The 24,243-nt window shown below is 45.5% G+C and overlaps 1 protein-coding gene across 1 annotated transcript in view; it reads right to left on the reverse strand.

Moving 5' to 3' along the window:
- Positions 1 to 20,044, reverse strand: part of MAU2 (MAU2 sister chromatid cohesion factor) — a 195,121-nt gene extending 175,077 nt beyond the window's left edge. Inside the window, exon 1 of the mRNA XM_086946848.1 lies at positions 19,740 to 20,044. Coding sequence (XP_086802974.1) covers positions 19,740 to 19,991 — 252 coding nt within the window. The 5' untranslated portion in view covers positions 19,992 to 20,044. The remainder of the gene's footprint in view (positions 1 to 19,739) is intronic.
- Positions 20,045 to 24,243: the final 4,199 nt, after the last annotated feature.

A 24,243-nucleotide genomic window follows, 5' to 3' on the forward strand; every position in this document is an offset into this window, starting at 1 on the left:
GGTGGGGAGGAGTGATGCTGTGGTGGGGAGGAGTGATGCTGTGGTGGGGAGGAGTGATGCTGTGGTGGGGAGGAGTGATGCTGTGGTGGGGAGGAGTGATGCTGTGGTGGGGCGGAGTGATGCTGTGGTGGTGCGGAGTGATGCTGTGGTGGTGCGGAGTGATGCTGTGGTGGTGCGGAGTGATGCTGTGGTGGTGCGGAGTGATGCTGTGGTGGTGCGGAGTGATGCTGTGGTGGTGCGGAGTGATGCTGTGGTGGTGCGGAGTGATGCTGTGGTGGTGCGGAGTGATGCTGTGGTGGTTAACCATTTTGTAGCATTGTAGTGTTACCTTAGCACTGTCAAATGTTCATTTGGACTGTATTATCTGAAGCCTAAGAAGCACTTTGTCTGCCTGAATGAAGTCCCCAAGGCTTTGAAACTACCTCTGGTGTTGAACACAGACGTTTCTATGGGTATATAATTTCTTTATTTAAAGAGTTTTTCATATAGCGCTGGCAAGACCCGAGTGTATCAGAGCGCTTTAAAAACATTTGATTTTTAAATATTGTCAAAGGTAGTGTTGGATAAAAATTGGTTACAGAGTGCATTTTTTTTAAATCACATTAGTTACAGATTAAAAGTTATAAAATAGAGTCTTTTTAAAGTGAAATCACTGCAATTCCTGGAGAGGGATAAACAATGTAGTGAAACTTAAGGAGGCGGTTTCAGTTGGGATTCAGGTTGTATGATGGACTTTAAAGCCTGATGTGCTGATTGAGAAGATATTTTAATTGTCTTTTGTAGCTCACGAAGGAGGGGTTTGAGATTCCACGACAGAGAGGGGCTGTGAAGGACAGAGAGAGGCGACAGGCAGAGGCGACAGGCAGAAGCGACAGGCAGAAGCCACGCACGGCGGACATCGAAGGGTGGGAGGGGGGGAAACTAGCGACGGGGTGGAGGACGGGCATGAAGTGTCAGCAGCAAGGTGGTGGGAGTGACAGGCCAGCAACAAACGGGGAAAGGACATGCAGCAAAGGAAGTGAGGTGGTGGTAGGGATAGGCAAGCAATGAACAGAATGCAGACTCTGAAAAGTAATAAAATAAAGTATGTTACACGTGCATGTTCAATGGAAGGAGAGTAGCAGCGGGAAGCAGTACTTGGTTCAAGATCCACAGCAAGGACGAATACGTGGAGCCAAGCAGGAAGCAGACGCGGATCAACGGGAAGAAAGACAAGTGGGTTAACCCAGTTTTCTTTCACAAAATGAAACGTAAATACATTGACAGCCTTTTTGTCACTTTTGTATGAACTGCAGTTCAAATCCACATATTACAAGAATCGAACTGCATTTCCCAAAAATTGTCACTAGTTGGAGACTAGATGGACGCTGGCCGTCTCACTTGCCTGGGAAGGCCGAAACGGACAATAACAAAGCTGAGAGGGGGTGATCCAGTTTAAAACCTTTACAATGGGCACCTCAAGCATACAGAAAACATTTGCAGGTAGGAAGAGAGTACAGGGGGCATGGAGCACTTAGTCTGCATCTTAACCCCTACAAAACGGTGTTGTTGGAGTATGAGCATAACAATGGGTAAATAATTGCTGGCTCCCTGCCTTGATACTGGCTCAAATAACATATACACAAACCTCAATTTACAATAATGAAGACAAACAATAGCGCAACTCAGCCGCGAGATCACCATGCTGTGCTTATACTGGTGGAACCGTGTGGCAATAGAAAAGGGACTCACCCAAATGAAAAGTGAAGAAAACATTCGCATATTTCCCCTGACTTAAGATCCCTGAACTGGTTGCCTTTTGAAGCCAGAATACATTTGAAAATTGCCTGCATGACACACATGGCTGTACACCACAAGTCACCCAACTACCTCACCCAAAAGCTGTCTGTATCAGGAGGCTCGAGAACCAATAGAAGCTCAAAAAATCTCCTCCTGAAACCTCGAAGATTCCAGAAGGAGAAAACATACAAACGCTCCTTCTCAGGAATGGCAGCCAGGATCTGGAATGCACTCCCTCCCGAAACTAGGCTGATCTCCTCCACTGCATTTTTAAAGAAAGAAGTGAAAACCATCCTAATGGCTAAATACACCTGATTTCTATTTTGGCCCGATCTAAGACTTTACACCGACTCTGTATTAGCTGTCTATTTGATTATCTACATGTATTATGTACTATGTATTATGCTTGTATCTGACTGCGATCTTATTTTGTCACTCACGTACTACTTATTACCCTTACTGTAGCAAAATGTCTGCTCCCTTGCCCCTTCTTTCTGTAAAGCAAAGATCTTGTTCGCGCTATATAAAACTTGGAAAATAAATAAATAAAAACATTGTAAACGCAACAAAAGAAAAAAAGTGTGCATGTGTAAAATACATACTATAACGAAGCAGAGTAACGAAAAGTAAAACGCAGTTGCTCTGCTTCTTAGCAGTATGTATTTTAAACCTGCACAATCTTGTTGCGGGATGTATTTTAAACGTGCACACATTTTTTCTTTTCAAGTATTTGCAGTACAATGCAATAGGTCACGGAATTTCTCAAGTTACAACGGTTGTTGTTATAAATAGCGTTGTATATAAATATATTCACAAATGGTGTACGTTTTACCGGAATTAGCTCGGCTTGTAATTTTTTGGCTGCTGTGGATGCCGATGCGGAGGAGCATGGTGTCGTCCTGCGGGGGTGGTGTTGGGGGGGGGATCCTGATTGGGTCTGCCGGCAATTTAAACAAGTATTTGAATGCGGAAGGGGGTGGGCGGACGAGCCGCGACGTCATGGATCTGAAGAACAAGCGAGGGAGGGAGGGTGCCAAAAGAGGAGGCGAGCGCTGACTGGCTGAGGGGAGGGAGTGGGCAGCAAAGAAGCCGAAGCTGCTCCTGGCGTGAAAGAAGTGAAAAAAAATATTATTCATAAATGGTGTACGTTTTACCGGAATTAGCCGGGATTGTAATTTTTTGGCTGCTGTGGATGCCGATGCGGAGGAGCATGGTGTCGTCCTGAGGGGGTGGTGTTGGGGGGGATCCCGATTGGGGTCTGCCGGCAATTTAAACAAGTATTTGAAACACGGCCTAGCGGCCGTGAAAGTACGGCCTGCAGCAGGGGGCGGAGCGGATGCTGCTGGCGGCAGATGGCTGGCTTTCATGTGCACGCGCTTTAGGTCAATGCGCTTGCGCATTCAGCTTGCTTTTCACGGGCACAGCATGGAATCCCCCGATGTTTAAGCTCTGGTTAAGCCCCTATATTCTCGCAAGCGCATTGACAGGCGAGACCTAAAATCAGTGAAGGAATGCAGTGGCAGAGGGCTCCTCTACCGGTGCAGAGCTGCTGCGAAGGAACACCAGGTGTTGCCATTCAAACACAAAATTATATTTACAACAAGGAGGGTCCATCAAATGCCTCCTTCCAGCAAGGATAACGAGTCAACAATGGGAGAAAACCGAACAGACAAAAAAAAAAAAAAAAAAGGGGCAGGAACAGCTACCGAATCCCTCCCCTCCAGGACACCGTGACCTGCCTCGTGGTTGCCATAGCAACGTTTCTGGAAATCGGTTTGCGACACCAGAAGTCAGGTCACGAAGTCCTGAAAAGGAGGGATCACAGCCGGACAAATCATCCGGACAGGGTCATTGTCCAATGGCAGGCCTCCATTTCGCGAGGCCGGCCAATGGCAAAAGGGGCGTGGTTTCATGCCCTTTCTTGATTACAAAACTCTCGCCTGCAGCAGCGCATGCGCTGCAACGCAGGCTTTGACCTAAAAAACAAGCAGGCTAACGAATGATAGGAAAGCCAGCATATGATAAGCAAAGGGCTGGCTCCAAGCCCCTGTATGTTGCAGATGAGCCCACAATGTGTCAGAGGGTGCACTATCTAGCAGGTGAGACCTAAAAATGGAAAGCTTATTTATATTCATCATATGGGCCCAATATACAATCAGAAAATGACTTCATCCTCTCCATGTACTCTCCACAGCTGATGTTTGACTTACTTAACCAGTACCTGCCACGAAATCAGCCTAACAGTTTGAAGAAAGCGGTCTGGTTATGTTTTATAAACCAGGTCTAATCTATCCGATTCCATACTCCCTTGTGCCACCTCAGGCATATTACCATACAGATACTATTAGACAAGACTATGAGAGTGTCACTCCAGGGAAAAAATCCATTTAGGATCCAGACATCCTGTTCTCTTAGGCGTGATATCACAAGTAGAGGGCCCTGAAATGTCTATTTTAGGCACTCAAGCATTTTCTTAATAGTCAGCGGAACACTCGTCCCAGGTGTGGCTAACCGAATAGGAGGGTAATTCCTCTTCCCCCACCAGGCATGGTGTAAACTCAAACAGAAGTCTCTCAAAGATCAATACAGTATATCTACAGAGCCCATAGGAGATGGTGGGAGTTAGAACTTGAGTTAAAAGGTGCAGCCAGTTAATTTCCCTAGGTTAAAGTCTCGGTGTGATGAGTGCTTCTCAAAATGCAGAAGGGCCTACTTTTGCACTAACCTAGTTTCAGGTAATCTGGGAACTTGACTCTGCAATGAATAGGACAGCAATTTATGGCAGCCCCCTACACACTTACCAGAGGCTATGTTCTTATGATTGGCCATGTTTCACGATGCGGATGGAAGACAGGACAAAGACCACTGACCAGGTGTAATGGCTGACCTTTTTTGGCCCCTTTAAGAGGGAGAATGATGGAGAGTGACTCCAGTCTATCACCCTTATAGCATAGGGATTAGGACTATAGATAGGATCCCTGTCTTTTATATAAGCAGAGTATTTTCGTGTCCCTTTTCTTTAGAGTAGGGCTTATGAATTCAAGCTAGGGGATAGATATATAAGTATTAATCATGATTTGCCCTTTTGCTAACGTGTTAGGATATTTTCCATGGAGTTATGCGTATTGTGGGACCTGTAGGCCTTAAACGAGAGAGACTCCATCTTGCCCTCTGCCTGGTAGCTCGAGAGGCCTTCTAGGTCAAGTGTAATGTTTTAGTTTTAAGCTGTTGTTCGCTTGGAGAGAACCGGCTCAGGCTGGCGCTTATCGAAGGAATGTATTTTTCTCCATTCCGAAGACACAACTTCAGGCCGGCCGGCTGGGAACGTGTCCTTGGTACGGGGAGGTACAAGAATTTGGTGGGCGGCAGGTTACTGGCCGTAGCTTTCCATGAAGGAACAGGCTTTGATATTAGCGAGGGTGTTAGTCAGTCGAGAGTCAGTTCGTAGGCGGCATCTAGCCGTTAGCATCTCTGCCATTAATTATTTCATGGCGGACAGTCGCCATCTTTGAAGTCCGAGAAGGATTTAAGACCGAGACTCTCTGAGAAAGACTGAAGGAGAATTAGCGCGGAGCGCACTGAAACAGAGAGAGAGAGAGATACGGTAGCTAATAACCAGCAAGGTTCCAGTGGCCTGGAGGGAAGCAGACGAGACTGAGCCTAGCGGTGCAGACGTGTACTTGTGACGGCTGGGGTGTGTCTGCGAGACGAGCCAGGACACAGAGACGAGAAGGGAACCTAGATGACTGCCGAGTCCCGACTTCACATTAATAAGGTGACATCCGCCCTTTCCATAATAAGCGCGCATTCTAATCTTTGCCTTTTCTTTGCATAATCTGTGTTGCATAGTACTGTGTTATATGTTTATTGATAATAAATATCCTAGTTCTTAGTGAACTGATATGTGCCGTGTATTCTTGTTCAATCTTGGTAAACGTGGCTTCTAGTTGGTTGTTGTTTATATGAATGCATGAGTAACCCCAATCAGGTAAGTGGTGATCAAATAAATAGGGAGCGAGTGGACCTTTGATGCCAAGAATAAGAGGTACATTATACTATTCGGAAACCGGACCAAATTCTATTATTATAGTTTCATCTCAAGTAGACAAAGGAGAAATCGTTCCGATAGGTGTTCATAGGAATGTGGTCGTCGTTGATATACGGCGTTAGTGAGAGCGTTGGGGTGGATTACCAACGTGTATACCCACAGGATTGTGGCTTGTGTAAGTGAGAGCGTTGGGGGGGATTACCAACGTGTAGGTTTGCCGGATTGTAAACCGTTTGGAAAAGAGAGCATTGGGTTCTGCAGGCCCATGTGTAGACACACCGGATTGTGTGTCATATCTGCCCTGGGGTAGATCAGTCTGGGTCGGAGTGGCCAAGAGACTTACTGATGTGAATAAGATATGGTAGAAAACCTATGCATGTTTATTGCTATTCCCCATCCTTAGGTGCGACTTGTACATATATATATATCTATATCCATTGTGAATACGTTCTAAGGAGGGAGGTGAGTACGTTCTGGCTGGGTTAGAGGGGCCCCTAGGGGCTGATCCCATCTAAACGGAAAATCCGGCCATTACATCTGGCGTCACAAACTGTTTACGAAGCCTGTGTGCGCTGTATTGTTTTGATCTTGTTAGTTTGCGCTCGGCTCGTACGTATAATATTTTGTGTATAATTGTGTATATAATTTTTGTATGTCAATATGTTTGCGAAAAAATCACCGTCGGTTTTCAAGTTGCCTATTCAGATTCCCGGCTGGGAGTCTACGCCTTACGAGGCTTTGGCCCGTGAGTGGGCCGATTCTACTGGTTTGAGTGAAAATTGGTCTTCTTGTTTGGAGCAGGCGGAGCCTGCCGATGTGGTGTCATGCTTACAGAAAGCGCCAGTGGTGAAGGGTGATGAGCTTCCTATATTAGGACGCAGAGGTTGGATTGTTCTTAATGCATACAGAATTCTTCATGAGAAGTTTGTTCAGCTGCAGAAGCAGTTTAAGGACGTGGAAGGACAGTGTGTTGAGTTGCAAAATGCGCATACTCTTTTGCGCTGTCAAAATAAATTGCTTGCCGACAAACTTGAAACATATCAGACCATAGCCGAAAGAGCTGCGGTCCGCATTGCACGATATAAGTACAAACATCGTCGTGGTCGTGTGTCTACGCGGAAAGTGCGTCTGGTCGTAGCAAAGGCCGGAATGGATTGGAACCCTGATGAGTGGGATGGTAATATCTGGGATTCAAATGCTTCAGACTCCTCAGCTGAGGAGGGTGATAAGCGCAAATCTTCTCGCTCTGGACGTGATTGTAAATCTGCTTCTTATACCGATACTGTTGCTCACAGCGACCGTGCTCGCTCTTCCCATTCAGGTGACGTATCTTGCCCCGATTGTTCTACTAAATCTAAGATGCGGGCTTCCTCGGAGGCCCTTCCTGAGGTTTCTGCTCATCCCGTGTTTCGTCGCAAATTACAACAAGCCCCTGGTAATCCAGCTGGTATTGCTTTGGATTGTATTGAAGATTTTACTCAACAGGAGGTTAGTGACATTTTACAACGATTTCGTCAACGGCCTGGTGAGGCCTTGCTTACATGGATGGTGCGCCTTTATGAACTCGGCGCTGCCGGTATTATGCTTGATGCTGTTGATTGCTTACGGTTTTGCTCTTTGAGTTCTGATTCCACTATTCAAGATCATTTTCGGAACTATAATGGTGCTGGTCAAATTACTTTGCTCCAGCTTGCGTCTGACGGCTGTAACCATAAATATCCTACTGAATCTGATTGGCCTGTTAATGACAAGCCATGGTACACTTTGCGCGATGCGTCGCAACGTTTGAAGGAGGAAGTCATGAAAACTGCTATCTTTCTCAGTACTTCTGACAGATTGCTGGATGGCCTTTTAACATCTTCTGTGCGTAATCGCATTATCCGTTCTTCGCCTGTTGCTTACAAGCAGGTTATGATGACTTTGTTGATTAATCAAACTGGCAATCCTTTGTCTGCTGTGCTTGAATCTGTTCGTCAGCTTGGTGAGCTGGGTGAGTGGTTTAAACCTGAGAGACAATCTCGACCTGAGGGTCGTACTGCTGGGGACTATAAGTTCTCTAGACGTGACATGTTTCTTGCTGATGGTGTCAAAAGGGAGGACATTGATGGTGAGCCTAATAATCGCTTATGGGATATGTTTCGTAAGCGTGGTTTAGATCGGAAGGAGGGTGCCCGTCGTGTGCGGAAGAATGAGTATGACCGTGGTTCTGATGACAGTGGTGATGAGAGACGACGTGTGGATTCTGATCGCCGTGATGATCGGCGTTATGAACGTGATGTGTCCCCTCATCGTGATTACGAGAGAGGGAGAGAGAGGGATGAAAAAAGGGGGAGAGATGATCGTGTTTCCAACCGACATAGAGAGGAGAGGAATTATTCCCCTGAAATGAAAAGAAGGGAGGATCGTAACAGACTTTCTGACCGTAATTCACAGTATTTTGAAAATGACAAAAATCAGTTTCGTAATGGAGATGGATATGAACAAGACATTTTGATACCAAAGAAAACAGAGAGCATTTACCCTGATTTGTCCTGGTTGACAGAACGCAGGAAAAATGACTAGGAAATAGGTCAAGCTCCAGTACACAAGTGGGCTCACAGAGACAACAGACCCTATGTAGATATTGAGATATTTTGGAAACATCGTAATATCCAAAGGGCCCGAGCATTAGTTGATACAGGAGCGGAGGCCACTTTAATTCACGGAAAATCAAAGAAATTTAAAGGACAGTTTTTCACAATTACTGGTTTAGGTGGAAAGGAAACCCCCGCAGTACAAACTACACTTGAAATTAAAATTGGTAGGATTCCTCGTAGGGAATATTCTGTGTTAGTTGTGCAACTTTTGGAGTATATAATTGGAATTGATATTCTAAAAGGAATGACTTTGCATCTGGACGATGGTTGTTATCAATTTGGAACTAGACATTACATTTCAACCAGACCCGTATGGGTTGGCCGTTTACGGATGCCTCCTATTAAAATTCCTCTAGCTACGAAAGTGGTTTCTCAGAAACAATATCGTATCCCAGGTGGTCATGAGGAAATTAATGCTACAATTCAGGATTTGGTTGACGCGGGAGTTATAACTCCGGTCACGTCTGCTTGGAATAACCCCGTCTGGCCCGTGCGCAAAAGTGATAATTCTTGGCGCATGACTGTTGATTATCGAGAATTGAATAAACATACACCTAAATTGGCTGTTGCAGTACCAGACATTGTCACTTTGATTCAGAGAATTCAAAAGCATCCAGGTACATGGTATGCGTCTATTTATATTGCTAATGCTTTCTTTTCAATTCCGATTGCCCCCGAGTGTCAGGAACAATTCAGTTTTACATGGAATGGACGTCAAATGACGTTCCGGAGTCTTCCTCAAGGTTATGTACACAGTCCCACGATCTGTCACCGGCTGGTGGCAGAGCATTTGTCTGAAGTGCCCGCTAATCCACAAATACAGGTGTGTCATTATATTGATGACATCTTGATTCAAGGTGAGACGCAAGATCAGGTACAGTCTCATTTAGATCAGATCCTTGATTGTTTGCGAGCAAAAGGTTGGGAAATTAATCCTGATAAATTACAAGGTCCATCCCAAAATGTAAAATTTTTAGGAATTAATTGGCATGAAGGTCACAGAGAAGTGATCCCACAGGTGAAGCGAAAAATCCTAGATTTTGCAGTTCCAAAGAATAGGAAAGAGGCTCAGTGTTTTATTGGTTTGTTTGGCTTTTGGCGTCAGCATATTCCCCATTTGAGTCAGATTTTAGCTCCATTATATCGAGTCACTCGTAAGAAGAATGCGTTTGAATGGGGTGAATCACAACAGAATGCTTTTAATTTGGCGAAAGAAGCAATTCAGTATGCTTTGGATTTGTGGCCGGTGGGTGAAGGTGATGTGGACTTGAATGTGTCCGTGGAAGGTCTGTATGCCAATTGGAGTCTGTGGCAAAAGCAGGGCAGACAAAAAGTGCCATTAGGTTTTTGGACTAAAAAGCTACCTGAGGCTGGTGAGCGTTATTCACCTTTTGAAAAACAATTACTTGCATGTTACTGGGCTCTGGTGGATACCGAGCAATTGACCCTAGGCCATGCTGTGGTTTTGAGACCTGAAATTCCTATTATGCAGTGGGTTTTGAGTTCGCCGAAATCTCATCGAATTGGACATGCTCAAGAGGCGAGCGTGATTAAATGGAAATGGTACATTCAGGACAGGGCACGTGTGGGTCCGAAAGGTGTGGCAGTTTTACACGAGCGAGTGGCGCAGGCGCCCTCCAATGAGACTGGAAGTGATTGTTCCGTACCCGTAGTGCAGGAATCTCCCGTTAAATGGGGTAAATCATTTGATGATCTGTCCGCGGAGGATAGAAAACATGTGTGGTTTACGGATGGTTCAGCGAAGTTCATTGGTGAGAAACGACATTGGAAAGCCGTCTCCTATAATCCAATCACGCAGAAATTATTGAGTACAACTGGTGATGGTAAGAGTAGTCAATATGCTGAACTCTATGCAGTTTACCAAGTTTTGAAACAGGAATTGCCTGGCACATGTCATATTTTCACTGATTCCTGGTCCACTGCTAATGGACTGGCGGTGTGGTTACCAACATGGCATTCTCATAATTGGGAATTGCATTCAAAAGAACTGTGGGGAAAAGAATTATGGCAAGAAATTTGGGAGTTGCTCCCACAGAGTACTGTAACAATCTTTCATGTGGATGCTCATACTCCGATAGACTCCCTTGATAAATTCTTTCATAACATTGCAGATGAGATCTAAAATTGCTGAGGCAGTGGTGGACATGCAAGATTCTGATTTGGCGGGACTGGCGAAATGGGCCCACCAGAAGGCGGGACATTTTGGAGAGAAAGCCACTAGCAGGTGGGCTGCCGATCGAGGAATTCATATTCCTTTTTCTTTGATTAAAGATGTCATTCTGCATTGTCCCATTTGCCAGCATTCTAGAAAGAAGCAGGTGCCTCAAATTATTCGAGGCCAGTTACATCGAGGAAAATTGCCCGCTCAAATTTGGCAGATTGACTATATTGGCCCGCTCCCTATGAGCAAAAATTGTCAGTATGTCTGTACAGTTGTTGATACTTATAGTGGCCTTTTGGTCGCTTTCCCTTGCAAGAACGCTACCCAAGTGAATACCATTAAGACCCTGGAGTTGCTTATTTTGTACTATGGTGTTCCATTCCAAATTCAATCTGATAATGCATCCCACTTTCGTGGAAGATTGGTACAGGAATTCTGTGTGGAAAATAACATCGATTGGGTGTTTCACATTCCATATTATCCACAGGCTTCGGGACTGATTGAGAGAATGAATGGTTTGCTAAAAGAACAATTGCGTAAATTGACAGATGACCATTATAAAAATTGGAGAGACTTTTTGTTTCAGGCATTGTTAATTTTAAATAATCGCCCTTTGTTACATGCCGAATCCCCTTTGATGCGTTTGTTTCCTCCAAATGTGGATGTAAAGCCTAATTCCCTGTCCAACACTGTCATGTATTGGGAAATTACCCCCGGTGCTTTGGCTCCATGTAGAGCGACCCCAGGTTCCGCAGGCCTAGACCTGCATGCTTTAAATGATGCAAATTTACCAGGAAAAGACCGAATCATTGTTGAAACTGGCATTGGTGTCTGTATACCTGCCGGTAGTTTTGGATTAATTGCCCCCAGATCAGGCCTTGCCCTGAAAGGTATTCAGGTACTCGGAGGAGTAATTGACAGTGACTATCAGGGAGAGATTAAGGTTCTCTTGCTTAATAGCAGTGAGACTGACTTATTGATCAAAAAGTCTGACCGTGTTGCTCAGTTACTGATTATGCCTGTCTTCAGTGGTGAGATCAAGAAAGGCTCTGCCCCAACGTTGCTAACTGTGCGAGGACAAAAAGGCTTCGGATTGTCTGATCTTCCTGGAGCTAAAATATGGGTGCAATCGCCTAAAAATCCCCCTGAACAGGCTAATATTATTGCGACCGGTCATGACAACACCGTTTTGGTGATGAAGCCAGGGAAAGATAGCTGGGAAGCTGTCCCAGCTGATAAATGTTACCTACGAGAATGATTAAGGCCTGTGTTTGTATTTTTCCAGATCATTCTCTGGTCTGCTGTTGCAGGATGTGTCGCCGTTGGACTCCTTTTGGCCTGCTACGCCGGGAGAGGAGAGGATCCACCGACTTCGGTTGATTGGAAAACCCGAGTTCCGCGTTCCTTTGCTGCATGGGACTCCTCTGCCAATTTTTGGATCACTCTGGCTAAGAGAGTGACGAACTCTCCACATTTCTGTCTTACCCCCATGAGGTCTGTGACTGACATTTTGGCGACCCGTTTGGTTGCCGTCCCAGCATCCACTGAGACTTTAGGGCATATCTTTAATATTTCAAATGCTCGACCAAATATTATTCTGGGCGATTTCGCGGCCCATGAATTTTGCCCCTTATGTACTGTCCTTCCTGGCCTCGATACCCCTATTCATTCCCAAATCACAACTTTTAATATCACCCCAGGTGATTTATGTTTTATTATGACATGTGAGCCCAAAGCTATCACCGAATGTCTTAAGATAAAGATTCAGGCTGCTACTTCTTTTTCAGCTCATCAACGTTTGCTGTGTTTAAAGAGACTTCCAAATTCATGTGTTTCCGTCAAAAACAATATGACATGTAGACGTTTATTGGTTGCCCCTAGTTATTATCGTTCCATGTTATTACCTTCTGGCTGGCTCTTTTCCTGCGGGAACTCGTCTTGGCCCTATATTCCCGCAAATATTTCCGGTGGTCCATGTGCTATCACTAGATTGAGTTTATTGATGTTTTCTTCACATCCTAGTTCACATTCCCGTATGGTACGAGATTCGATGTCATTACATGAAGACTGTGATTCCTCTGTTCATCTCTACTCTAAATCGGAATATCTTGGTTTAGCTTTTTCCATTATTGGTGTCCCTGCATTGGCCGTGTATAATGCCAAAACTATTGGCAAGATGGCCTGCTGGATGGTTAAATCCATCAATCAAACCTCTACTGTATTATCTGATCTGTTATTAGATGCCCAGGGTGAACGTAGAGCTATTTTACAGAATCGCGCGGCAATTGATTACCTTTTGTTAAAACATGGACATGAATGTTCTGATTTTGAGGGCCTATGTTGTTTTAATTTGTCCGATCATTCTAAATCAATCCAAGCCCATATTGACAAACTCCACGACTTGACTGCAGAAATTAGACGACATATTGATCAGGGCTTATTTGACTGGCTCTTTAATTGGTTACCTGACTTGCATTCTTTACGACAGATTTTAGGGGGAATTATTGTTGCCATTTGTATCTTAATAGCTGTCTGTTGCTTTATTCAGTGCATTCCTTCCCTGCTCCAGTTTTGTAGACTTAGCAAAAGACATAGGTCAGTTAATTTTGTTTCCTATTATTCCTCTACTGATGTGAGTTCTATATAGATTGTAGTTAATAGACTGGAGTCAAGGGGTGTAATGTAATGGCTGACCTTTTTTGGCCCCTTTAAGAGGGAGAATGATGGAGAGTGACTCCAGTCTATCACCCTTATAGCACAGGGATTAGGACTATAGATAGGATCCCTGTCTTTTATATAAGCAGAGTATTTTCGTGTCCCTTTTCTTTAGAGTAGGGCTTATGAATTCAAGCTAGGGGATAGATATATAAGTATTAATCATGATTTGCCCTTTTGCTAACGTGTTAGGATATTTTCCATGGAGTTATGCGTATTGTGGGCCCTGTAGGCCTTAAACGAGACAGACTCCATCTTGCCCTCTGCCTGGTAGCTCGAGAGGCCTTCTAGGTCAAGTGTAATGTTTTAGTTTTAAGCTGTTGTTCGCTTGGAGAGAACCGGCTCAGGCTGGCGCTTATCGAAGGAATGTATTTTTCTCCACTCCGAAGACACAACTTCAGGCCGGCCGGCTGGGAACGTGTCCTTGGTACGGGGAGGTACAAGAATTTGGTGGGCGGCAGGTTACTGGCCGTAGCTTTCCATGAAGGAACAGGCTTTGATATTAGCGAGGGTGTTAGTCAGTCGAGAGTCAGTTCGTAGGCGGCATCTAGCCGTTAGCATCTCTGCCATTAATTATTTCATGGCGGACAGTCGCCATCTTTGAAGTCCGAGAAGGATTTAAGACCGAGACTCTCTGAGAAAGACTGAAGGAGAATTAGCGCGGAGCGCACTGAAACAGAGAGAGAGAGAGAGAGATACAGTAGCTAATAACCAGCAAGGTTCCAGTGGCCTGGAGGGAATCAGACGAGACTGAGCCTAGCGGTGCAGACGTGTACTTGTGACGGCTGGGGTGTGACTGCGAGACGAGCCAGGACACAGAGACGAGAAGGGAACCTAGATGACTGCCGAGTCCCGACTTCACATTAATAAGGTGACATCCGCCCTTTCCATAATAAGCGCGCATTCTAATCTTTGCCTTTTCTTTGCATAATCTGTGTTGCATAGTACTGTGTTATATGTTTATTGATAATAAATATCCTAGTTCTTAGTGAACTGATATGTGCCGTGTATTCTTGTTCAATCTTGGTAAACGTGGCTTCTAGTTGGTTGTTGTTTATATGAATGGATGAGTAACCCCAATCAGGTAAGTGGTGATCAAATAAATAGGGAGCGAGTGGACCTTTGATGCCAAGAATAAGAGGTACATTATACTATTCGGAAACCGTACCAAATTCTATTATTATAGTTTCATCCCAAGTAGACAAAGGAGAAATCGTTCCGATAGGTGTTCATAGGAATGTGGTCGTCGTTGATATACGGCGTTAGTGAGAGCGTTGGGGTGGATTACCAACGTGTATACCCACAGGATTGTGGCTTGTGTAAGTGAGAGCGTTGGGGGGGGATTACCAACGTGTAGGTTTGCCGGATTGTAAACCGTTTGGAAAAGAGAGCATTGGGTTCTGCAGGCCCATGTGTAGACACGCCGGATTGTGTGTCATATCTGCCCTGGGGTAGATCAGTCTGGGTCGGAGTGGCCGCGAGACTAACTGATGTGAATAAGATATGGTAGAAAACCTATGCATGTTTATTGCTATTCCCCATCCTTAGGTACGACTTGTACATATATATATCTATATCCATTGTGAATACGTTCTAAGGAGGGAGGTGAGTACGTTCTGGCTGGGTTAGAGGGGCCCCTAGGGGCTGATCCCATCTAAACGGAAAATCCGGCCATTACACCAGGATTCCAGGAACTTACGCTTAGAATTAGTGAATTCGGGAGCGTACTATTGGGTCTGCAGAACCAAAAGGATACGGAGCACAAAGCTCTGCACTTTTTGCCCTATTAAATGCACCCTAAATTCATTTTCTCTAGTAACACCGTCAAGGCCACCAAGAGGCTGCTCTTCCATCTCTTCTGTGCAATGCCATACAACAGTCTTTTGTGGGTTATCAGTGCCTCAAAAGGAACCCACTCTGTTGCTTCTAGGGGAACACTATACAGCATTTCCTTTGGGTTTACCTGTGCCTCCAACAGGTTCCTAGTTCTTTGACTTTTTGGTGAACCCCATAAAGAAATGATAGGGCATTTAACATGGCGTCCTGCGGATTACCCATCTGTGGATCCTATGTGAATACAATGCAATGCTCCTTATTTGTTTGATCATGAACCTGAATGGTTTCTCTATAGCTCCAGAAAGAAGGCCATATAGCACCGCTTTGGAGTTTTAAGAATGGCTACAATCGGCTGCAACTTTGTCGCAGCTGGGTGAATGCCTACACCATTCCGTAGGGTTTTAACAGAGCAGCAATAATCTGTACTAGTGTGCTACTACATATTCGAAAATATGTCCAACTGTACCAAATGCACAACAAATCGTACTATAAGAGTTCAAAATAACCCTGCAAGATAACCACATAGAAGTGGTCATTACTATAAATGAGGGCTAAGTAATTCCTATCACACATCGCCCAGGACATATTGTTTGGAATTAAGGTCAACCAATTGTTATGTTTATTTTGTCCACTGGACGTGCAGATCCAACCCGCTGCAACACAAATGCGTTCGCTGAGAGTTTATAGACTCACTGTATGGATCTGCGAAAACAGAGTTTCTGCAGCTAAGGCAATGTGTGTATTCTTATGTACATGCTGTCCAAATTTGTACCTATGATTCATGAATGCAAACACATTTACTAGTAGGTTAAGTTCTATAAGTAAATGTACTGAACGGTGAGCTTAACCTACAGGACAGGCTGTGGTTTCACTATAAAAGTGTGTTATTGTGTAGGCAAAATGTAACAATCTGGGGAAACTTAAAAATTGTCCCAGATTGCTCCCCAAGTGTATATAAATACACACAGAAATATGAAACAAGACTGGTGATTCTTTGCATTCAAAATAAAATGTACACAAAACAAATTTGAAACTGGAAAAAACTTTTCCTAAACTTTCTTGCAACTCTAAATACCATTTCTCTGAGGCATCATTTACCAAACTGTGTTTGAAGCACGAAAATATTGTAAGCAAGTAATGGAGAATTGATGTAAAAGCATTATGGGCAACATTCTGGGAAATATTTATGACAGTCTGAAATGTACTGATAAGGCCGGAAAACCTTACGACTAAGTAACTTTAGTATTTTCATTTTCACATCAACAAATACACAGAGGTACATTTGCTCATGTGAAAATCAGCCAATCAACTGCATATTCATTATCCCTACACCCCCTTACCTCGCCATGAAAAAGACTAAACTACTGCCTCTGTCGGAGTACATTTACAACATTTTCCAATTTGGGAAGAGATTAGAGATCATTTGGTTAATAACCTTAAAAAAATAAAAGCGCGGGTCACACTGCATTACAAACATGGAATTACCATTTAATTTAATTTAATTTGCGTGTTTATATAGCGCTAGAATCACTCCCGGGGGAGTATCTCCGCGCTTCGACCGCTGCGAAACCCTTCCTGGCTTCGCTGAGAGATGGTCCCTTAATGGGTATCTCCAGCGTGAGACCAGGCATCCCCGGCGGTCTGGTGGGGCCGTTAGTGAAGATGAGGCAAGCTAATGCCCAGAGTTGCCGAGTGTGATCGCTGATCAGAGTGGGCACCAAGGCGAGAGAATTATCGAGTCCGCTGACCCTGGTCCAGAAACCTGCCGCGCCGGGAATCGAACCCTGGTCCCGGGCCGTCCTCTGCTCTCGGGTCTGCCGCCTCTAACCAGTGAGCCACACACTTCATTTCCCAATTACTTCCAGCACATGTACAGGGCGGCAAAAATCACAGCCTTGCTAGAACCAATCCCCGATAAAATATGAGCCCTAATGTAATAAGAATACTGCCATAACTAGTCATGTTATTATAAGGCACCAAGAGGGACAAGTGGAACTTTTTTTTACAGGGAGAAGTAGATTTCGGAAGCATTCCATCCCTTGGAGAAATACTTTTTTAATATAATTCAATAGCGCTTCTAACTATACCTGAGATAATCAGTATAATGCTAACTATTACAATATAATAATCAGCATGAAAATATGTAACAAATGCACAACTCGTATGAGTGTTTGCAAATGCAAATTAAATGTTCATCCAGAAAAAAATGCAATTCCACATTCTAATGTTATACACATTCCACCACAATACAAAATAATGCCCAAACCACAAGTATAGCCAATTGGTGGACCTGGAAAGGCTTGTGCAGAATAAAAGGTTACACCTTTTAGGTACAAGACCGACACATACAGGCGTGTAGTCCCACTGAATGTTATATACAAACTAGTAAACAGAAGAGAGAGTAGTAGTAAAATGGCATTTGTGCCTCAATGGAAACCCACATCATTCTTGTTTTAACTGTGCCAAAGATCCGAATCATACAGGTTGCAAGGCCAGTCAACTCTCTGTTCTTGCTGTTTTAATGCAGCATGGTGTCTTCTACTTACCCCCCTGGTGACACACCCCTATAACCTCCTGGCTGCGCCTCGACCAGCCCTCACTTGGAGGTGTAACGGGTCAGCACCTCAGACCCCACCTCATATTTTACCAGTCTGTGGCCCTCCCCCTGGTACTCTTGTCTATGTACCACCTCTGCTGGGTATACATTACTCCTCCTAATCTCTCACCAGTCTATGGCCCGCTTCTCGGTACGACTCCTGTTTATGTACCTCCTCTACAGGGTATGAATCATTCCCCCTTCATCTTTCACCAGTCAGTGGCCCTCTCCCTGCTACTCCTGTTTATGTACCTCCTCTGATGGGTGTGCATTACTCCTCCTAATCTCTCACCAGTCTGCGGTCCTTTCCCCGCTACTCCGGTTTATGTACCTCCTCTGCTGTATGCATCATGCCCCTCATCTCTCAGTGGCCCTCTCCCGGGTACTCCGTTTATGTACCTCCTCTGGTGGGTATGGATCACTCCCTCTCATCTCTCATCAGTTAATGGCCCTCTCCCCGGTACTCCTGTTTATGTACCTCCTCTCCTGGGTGTGCATTACTTATCATCGCTCACCTGTCTGAGGTCCTCTCCCTGATACTCCGGTTTATGTACCTCCTCTACAGGGTATGTATCACCCCACCTCACATCAGTCAGTGGCCCTCTCCCTGGTACTACTGTTTATGTACCTCCTCTGATGGATATGTATCACTCCCCCTCATCTTTCACCAGTTAGTGGCCTTCTCCCTGGTACTCCTGTTTATGTACCTCCTCTGCTGTATGCATCACTCCCCCTCATCTCTCAGTGGCCCTCTCCCTGGTACTCCTGTTTATGTACCTCCTCTGCTGTATGCATCACCCCACCTCATCTCTCAGTGGCCCTCTCCCTGGTACTCCTGTTTATGTACCTCCTCTGATGGGCATGTATAACTCCCCTCATCTTTCACCAGTCAGTGAGCCTCTCCCTGGAACTCCTGCTTATGCACCTCCTCTGATGGGTGTGCATTACTCCCCCTCAACTTTCATCAGTCAGTGGCCCTCTCACCGGTACTTATTTTATGTACCTCCTCTCCTGGGTGTGCATTACTTCTCCTCCTCGCTCACCAGTCTGCGGTCCTCTCCCTGCTACTCCGGTTTATGTACCTCCTCTACAGGGTATGTATCACTCCACCTCACCTCTCATCAGTCAGTGGCCCTCTCCCTGGTACTACTGTTTATGTACCTCCTCTCCTGGGTGTGCATTACTTCCTCTCACCTCTCATCAGTCAGTGGCCCTCTCCCTGGTACTCCTGTTTATGTACCTCCTCTGATGGATATGTATCACTCCCCCTCATCTCTCACCAGTTAGTGGCCTTCTCCCTGGTACTCCTGTTTATGTACCTCCTCTGCTGTATGCATCACTCCCCCTCATCTCTCAGTGGCCCTCTCCCTGCTACTCCTGTTTATGTATCTCCTCTGATGGGTGTGCATTACTCCCCCTCAGCTTTCACCAGTCAGTGGCCTTCTCCCTGGTACTCCTGTTTATGTATCTACTCTTCTGTGTGTGCATTACTCCTCCTCAACTTTCATCAGTCAGTGAGCCTCTCCCTGGATCTCTTGTTTATGTACCTCCTCTGATGGGTGTGCATTACTCCCCCTCAACTTTCATCAGTCAGTGACCCTCTCCCTGCTACTCCGGTTTATGTACCTCCTCTGCTGTATGCATCACTCCCCCTCCTCTCGCAGTGGCCCTCTCCATGGTACTCCTGTTTATGTACCTCCTCTGATGGGTGTGCATCACTCCCCCTCAACTTTCATCAGTCAGTGACCCTCTCCCTGCTACTCCGGTTTATGTACCTCCTCTGCTGTATGCATCACCCCCCTCATCTCTCAGTGGTCCTCTCCATGGTACTCCTGTTTATGTACCTCCTCTGATGGGTGTGCATCACTCCCCCTCGGATCCTACAAGTTCTTGGCCCACTCTTTGATGCTGCCAGAAATGTGGCCCCCTCCCCTAGCCCCCTCTTACCGCCTTTTCCAGGTGCCCCCTGGCCAGGTCCCTGTTCTTGGTGTGATGGTGCAGCACGGAGCCCAGCTGCAGGTGTGTACGAGCTTCCTGGCGCGGGCCCGGCTTGCTCCCCAGCACGGCCTGCAGGCAGTGCACGCACAGCTTCACCTTCGGCGGGCTGGAGGTGCGGAAGTGCTCGGCCAGGCCCAGCAGCGCCACGTACCAAGGCTCGGCCGCCTCGGCCTGGGGGGGCTGCGGCGCCACCGCCGCCATCTTGGCTCCAACAACAAGCGGCCCGGACCCGACGCCCGACGCTCTCGTGAGTCCTCTGCGCCGGAGCTGACGATTGACGTCACGCGCCCGGAGAAGAGGGCTCTGGGAAACCGAGTCTTCTAGGACCGCCGGAAGCGGAATAGCATTGATTCAAAGCTCTGCATCCCTATTCTATTCCCTGCGTTGTTTACTTATCACAAGGGCGCAACAACAAGCTTGGTGATCTGTTCCATGCTCCACAACTGATAATCATACAACCCTCACGTTCCTTTAATCATCCACCAGAAAGAAACTGGAATGAATGCATGGAATGGGTTGCTGGGCTCCCAAGGCTAATACCAGCAGCCAATAATATTTATTTACTTATGTATGCGTTATTATAAATTGTGCAAACTTTACCGAGAGGTGTCAGAGCGCTCTACTATAGAGCGAAGTAAATTACATAAGGAATGAGGGTAGCATGGTGGTAGGTAAAACTACTTGTACGTATAACAGTTACTCATGGTGAGAGTTACAGATTAATAAATTACAGATTCACTCAAGATTACATAAGAAAAGGTGGAGCAATTAGGGCTATACAAGTAAGTAATACATATTTACAAAATTGAGACGTAGTGTCATATAACTTGTGCCCTTGTGTAACATAACTAGTGCTCATGTAAAGAGCTGCAATACCTTCGGGTTGAGTTCGTACCAGATGAACCTGCAATATATATATATATATATATAACCATCAGAGTCATGACCTGGATGAAGGGGTATGTACCTGATGGGGAGCCGGGCGAGGAGATTATTGATAGAAGTGTCTTCGGAAGAGAAGAGTTTTAAGGTCTGTTTTGAAAATCTGGAAAGAGGCAGTGGTCCGAAGGTTTTTAGGTAGCGAGTTACAAATTCTATGGCAGGACGGAGGCTCGGATTATGCTGTTTTATTTCTTTACTGAAAAATTACAGCAGCCAATCAGAACACAGTAAAGAAACAAAAAACTACATTTCCCATGAGCACATCAGAAGCCCGTAGAGGCTAGATAGTATAAAGGGAACCATAGAGGACAATACTTCCTCTTTCTTTGCTGCTCCGCAGCCAGTTGAGTGCACTTTTCCTTATGCTTATGCTTTTTTTGCTGAAAACGTTCTTGATAAATGTGCGCTGCTTGCCTTTGTATTTCGCCACTTCATTCAGGTTGTTATCCCCTGTACTTTTTCGCTTTGCGCTCTATTTGCCCTTTTCAGTTGCGGCGTTCTACGGGAGCGTGTGTCACCTCCCAGTTTGCTGGCACGCTTCGTCCGCGCCTGTACTTTTCAATTTGGTGGAGCGGGAGTGAGCGGGCTGAGAGACGCGTGTGTAGCTTGCGCGTCTCTCTGTTGACCGGCAGCGCTTGTCACGCGCATGCGCAGTGTCTTTGTTGACACTTCTGCTCCGGCGGGACACACGAGTGCGCAGTGACAGCTTTTCTCCTCAGGAGAGTGTATATAGCGGCTTTCTCGGCCCGAGCCCACCTGCCTGGTCTAATTGCCTCCGTCTACACCCCTACTCTCAACAGTTTAGGGGTTGTAAAATAGTGCATAGGCTTTGCCTAGAGTGTTCTTTGGTTTGAAGCAAGCCCTCCCTCCACTCTTAATTTTCTAGTGCTTCCTGCATTGTTAGGGCTCGTCCTTTCCTATTCCGCAGGAATAGGAAACTAGCCCTAATGCAGTCAACCCATACTTCAGGCCAAGCAAGGGCTCTCCAGCGGATTTTCGGAAGTGCACGCCTCGTGCACGAGCTTGCCGCCTGCCTCCACAAAGCCATCTGTTGCTTTGCGCTCGGCCTCAGGCCGGCATTTCTCCTCCCCTAATTACCGGCCGGCACATCAAAGGCTGCTGCTCCCCATGCGTCTTGTTTTTCTGCCCGATTAATCATCCTCCTTCTATCCGTGGAATCGAGCATTTTACTCTGATTGGCGAGCTGGAATGTACTATGTTACCCTTAAACAAGCCAAGTATGTTCGGAGTCCTACTGATCATCCTTTATCCCTATAGGAACAAATGACCATCAACTTTTTGGACTCACGAACCTTATTACTATTGTTATCTTGCTAGAGTGGTTTCTTACTGTTTGCGAGGCACCGATTTTGCATCCGTCGTGTCACATACGAGCATCCATCACGTCTTTCACCTCGCACATTGTTCAATATTAATTGTTGTTTTCAAATTATTCAGTAAATGACCATTGACCGCTATTCTACTTAATTTGTTTTTCTTGAATTTCAGATTACGGGGTCACTGTTGTGTAAAATTTTACATTCTTCTGTATTCTGACTTCTCAAAATGTATCCATAGTGACAATGTAAATAATGGCGATGTAGAAATCGTGTTGTACTTGAATTAGTTCTCTTGGATTTCATTGAAATGACTGAAATCCCGTCGAAAAAAAAAACTATTTTAAGCGTCAGAAACACTTTCTGGCTCATAAAACAGGGTTTGTTAATTAGAAAAGGGCATTTGTTGGAGCAAATTCAGTCATTTTGCGAGTGTCACGGTTTGTAATTACAAAATCCTTTCGTACATCAGGCCACACATCTTTCCAAATGATGTTTTCTAGCAATGCGAATGACATTTGAGGTTTTAAGTTTTACTACGTGATAGTTTTCACTAACATTAAATGTTTCTGTATTTCTTTTCAAACATGCATACATACACATGTACAAGCAAACATATGTACGCAATGTATGAATGTCTGCCCCTAGCTCTCCCCGAAAATGGAGAGAGCTGACAAATATGGAGGTCGCTGTAGGGCCAGGCAGGGGCCTGTCAGGATCGTGGGCCATAAAACGATGCTTCTGCCATGGGCATGACCCGCCCTCTCGTCAATCACCCTGCGCCGACCAGCATCGTGGGAAGTCTCGCGGCGTCGAGTGTGGCATGGCCAGTTAAGGTGCAGTGAGGTAGGGCTCAGCCCCTTTGTTCCTGCCTTCCTCGCCGCAAGCCTCAGTGCTCCCCCCGCCCCCGACCGTCACACCGCTGGAAAAGGCCCTTAGCTAACATCAGGATCCGCTGCGGGCTGTATTGTTGCTTGTTTTTTTTGTTAGCTTGTTATCTGGAATCTCTGGAATTAACTCTTTGATGTGGGGACAGGGGCGGGTCGCTCAAACTGCAGCACAAATTAGTCACCACAATAACAAGGTTACCAGCGCTTTATGAACTCGCTGGTCTTCACAGTGGGCTTAAGAGGCCTTTGCCAGAGCCACCTAACTGCAGTGTTGATGATGGAACTCAGAATACCGCCCTTGGTCAAATGGCTATGTGTGCCAAACGCTATCCCCACATTTTATACATTCAGCCCAGAGGGGGGCTTGGGCTGGGATGTTCTACATTGTGCTGTGTGGCCAGTTCTCTTATCCTGTTTGGGCTCCGGCCTGTGCTCTTAAGTGCGTTCAGCTTTGATCAGGTTCCCTTTTTTGTTTCCGCCTTTGAGTTTATCTCCTCATTAATTGGCTTACTGTCTGGACTACCCTTCAGCCCCACCCACTCCTCAACCATGGAACGCCCCCACCCCCTGGCCAGTGAGCCAACTGTGAGCAGTAATCAACATATGTTGTTTGAGGTAGTCTCTATAATCCACACTCGTTCCCTGCCTGGTAATTAATAAACCAGCAGGGCGATGCCATATGCTGCGGGCAGGGCCAGTGGAATTATGCAATTCTGTGGCCTGAAGTTTTCCACATAATTATGGATGTGCCACACTTACCGTATAATCCATCATCTTATGCGCAATTTGCAGATTTTTACTAAAACAAAATAGTTTCATGCGCAAACGGATCACAAGTTACTAAAAATGCTTCATTTGTGTTGCCTCGCAATGCCAAGTCCTTTATCCCGCTTCAGAAGCAGGTGACCTCTCAGTTGCTGATTTAAAGTGTTAAAATGAGATTAATTAGCTGTAATCTTTGCCCATACATTGTTAAGATGTGTAAAAAAGCAAATGAGTGACGAAAAACAGTTCCATCTTGTTAAATGCATGTAGGGGAATGGTGCCTCATGCTGGATCCTGAGGCGGTTCTCTGCCTCGGCTAACTTTGCGGGCAGTGAAGGTTCATGGGAAGTATGGAGTTTATTCCCTCCACAACAGCCACATGCTTTTAGCAATGGAGCCGACTCCATCGCAAAACAAAAACATCTCCTCCTCCAAGGCTACCTAGCAAGGTAACATTCTCAAGTGTTGACTAATTAAAACTTTTTTTATAATACGTACATTTTTATTGTAGCCTATAAA

This window comes from Lissotriton vulgaris, chromosome 12 (assembly GCF_964263255.1).
Source record: "Lissotriton vulgaris chromosome 12, aLisVul1.2, whole genome shotgun sequence".
NCBI lineage: Eukaryota > Metazoa > Chordata > Amphibia > Caudata > Salamandridae > Lissotriton > Lissotriton vulgaris.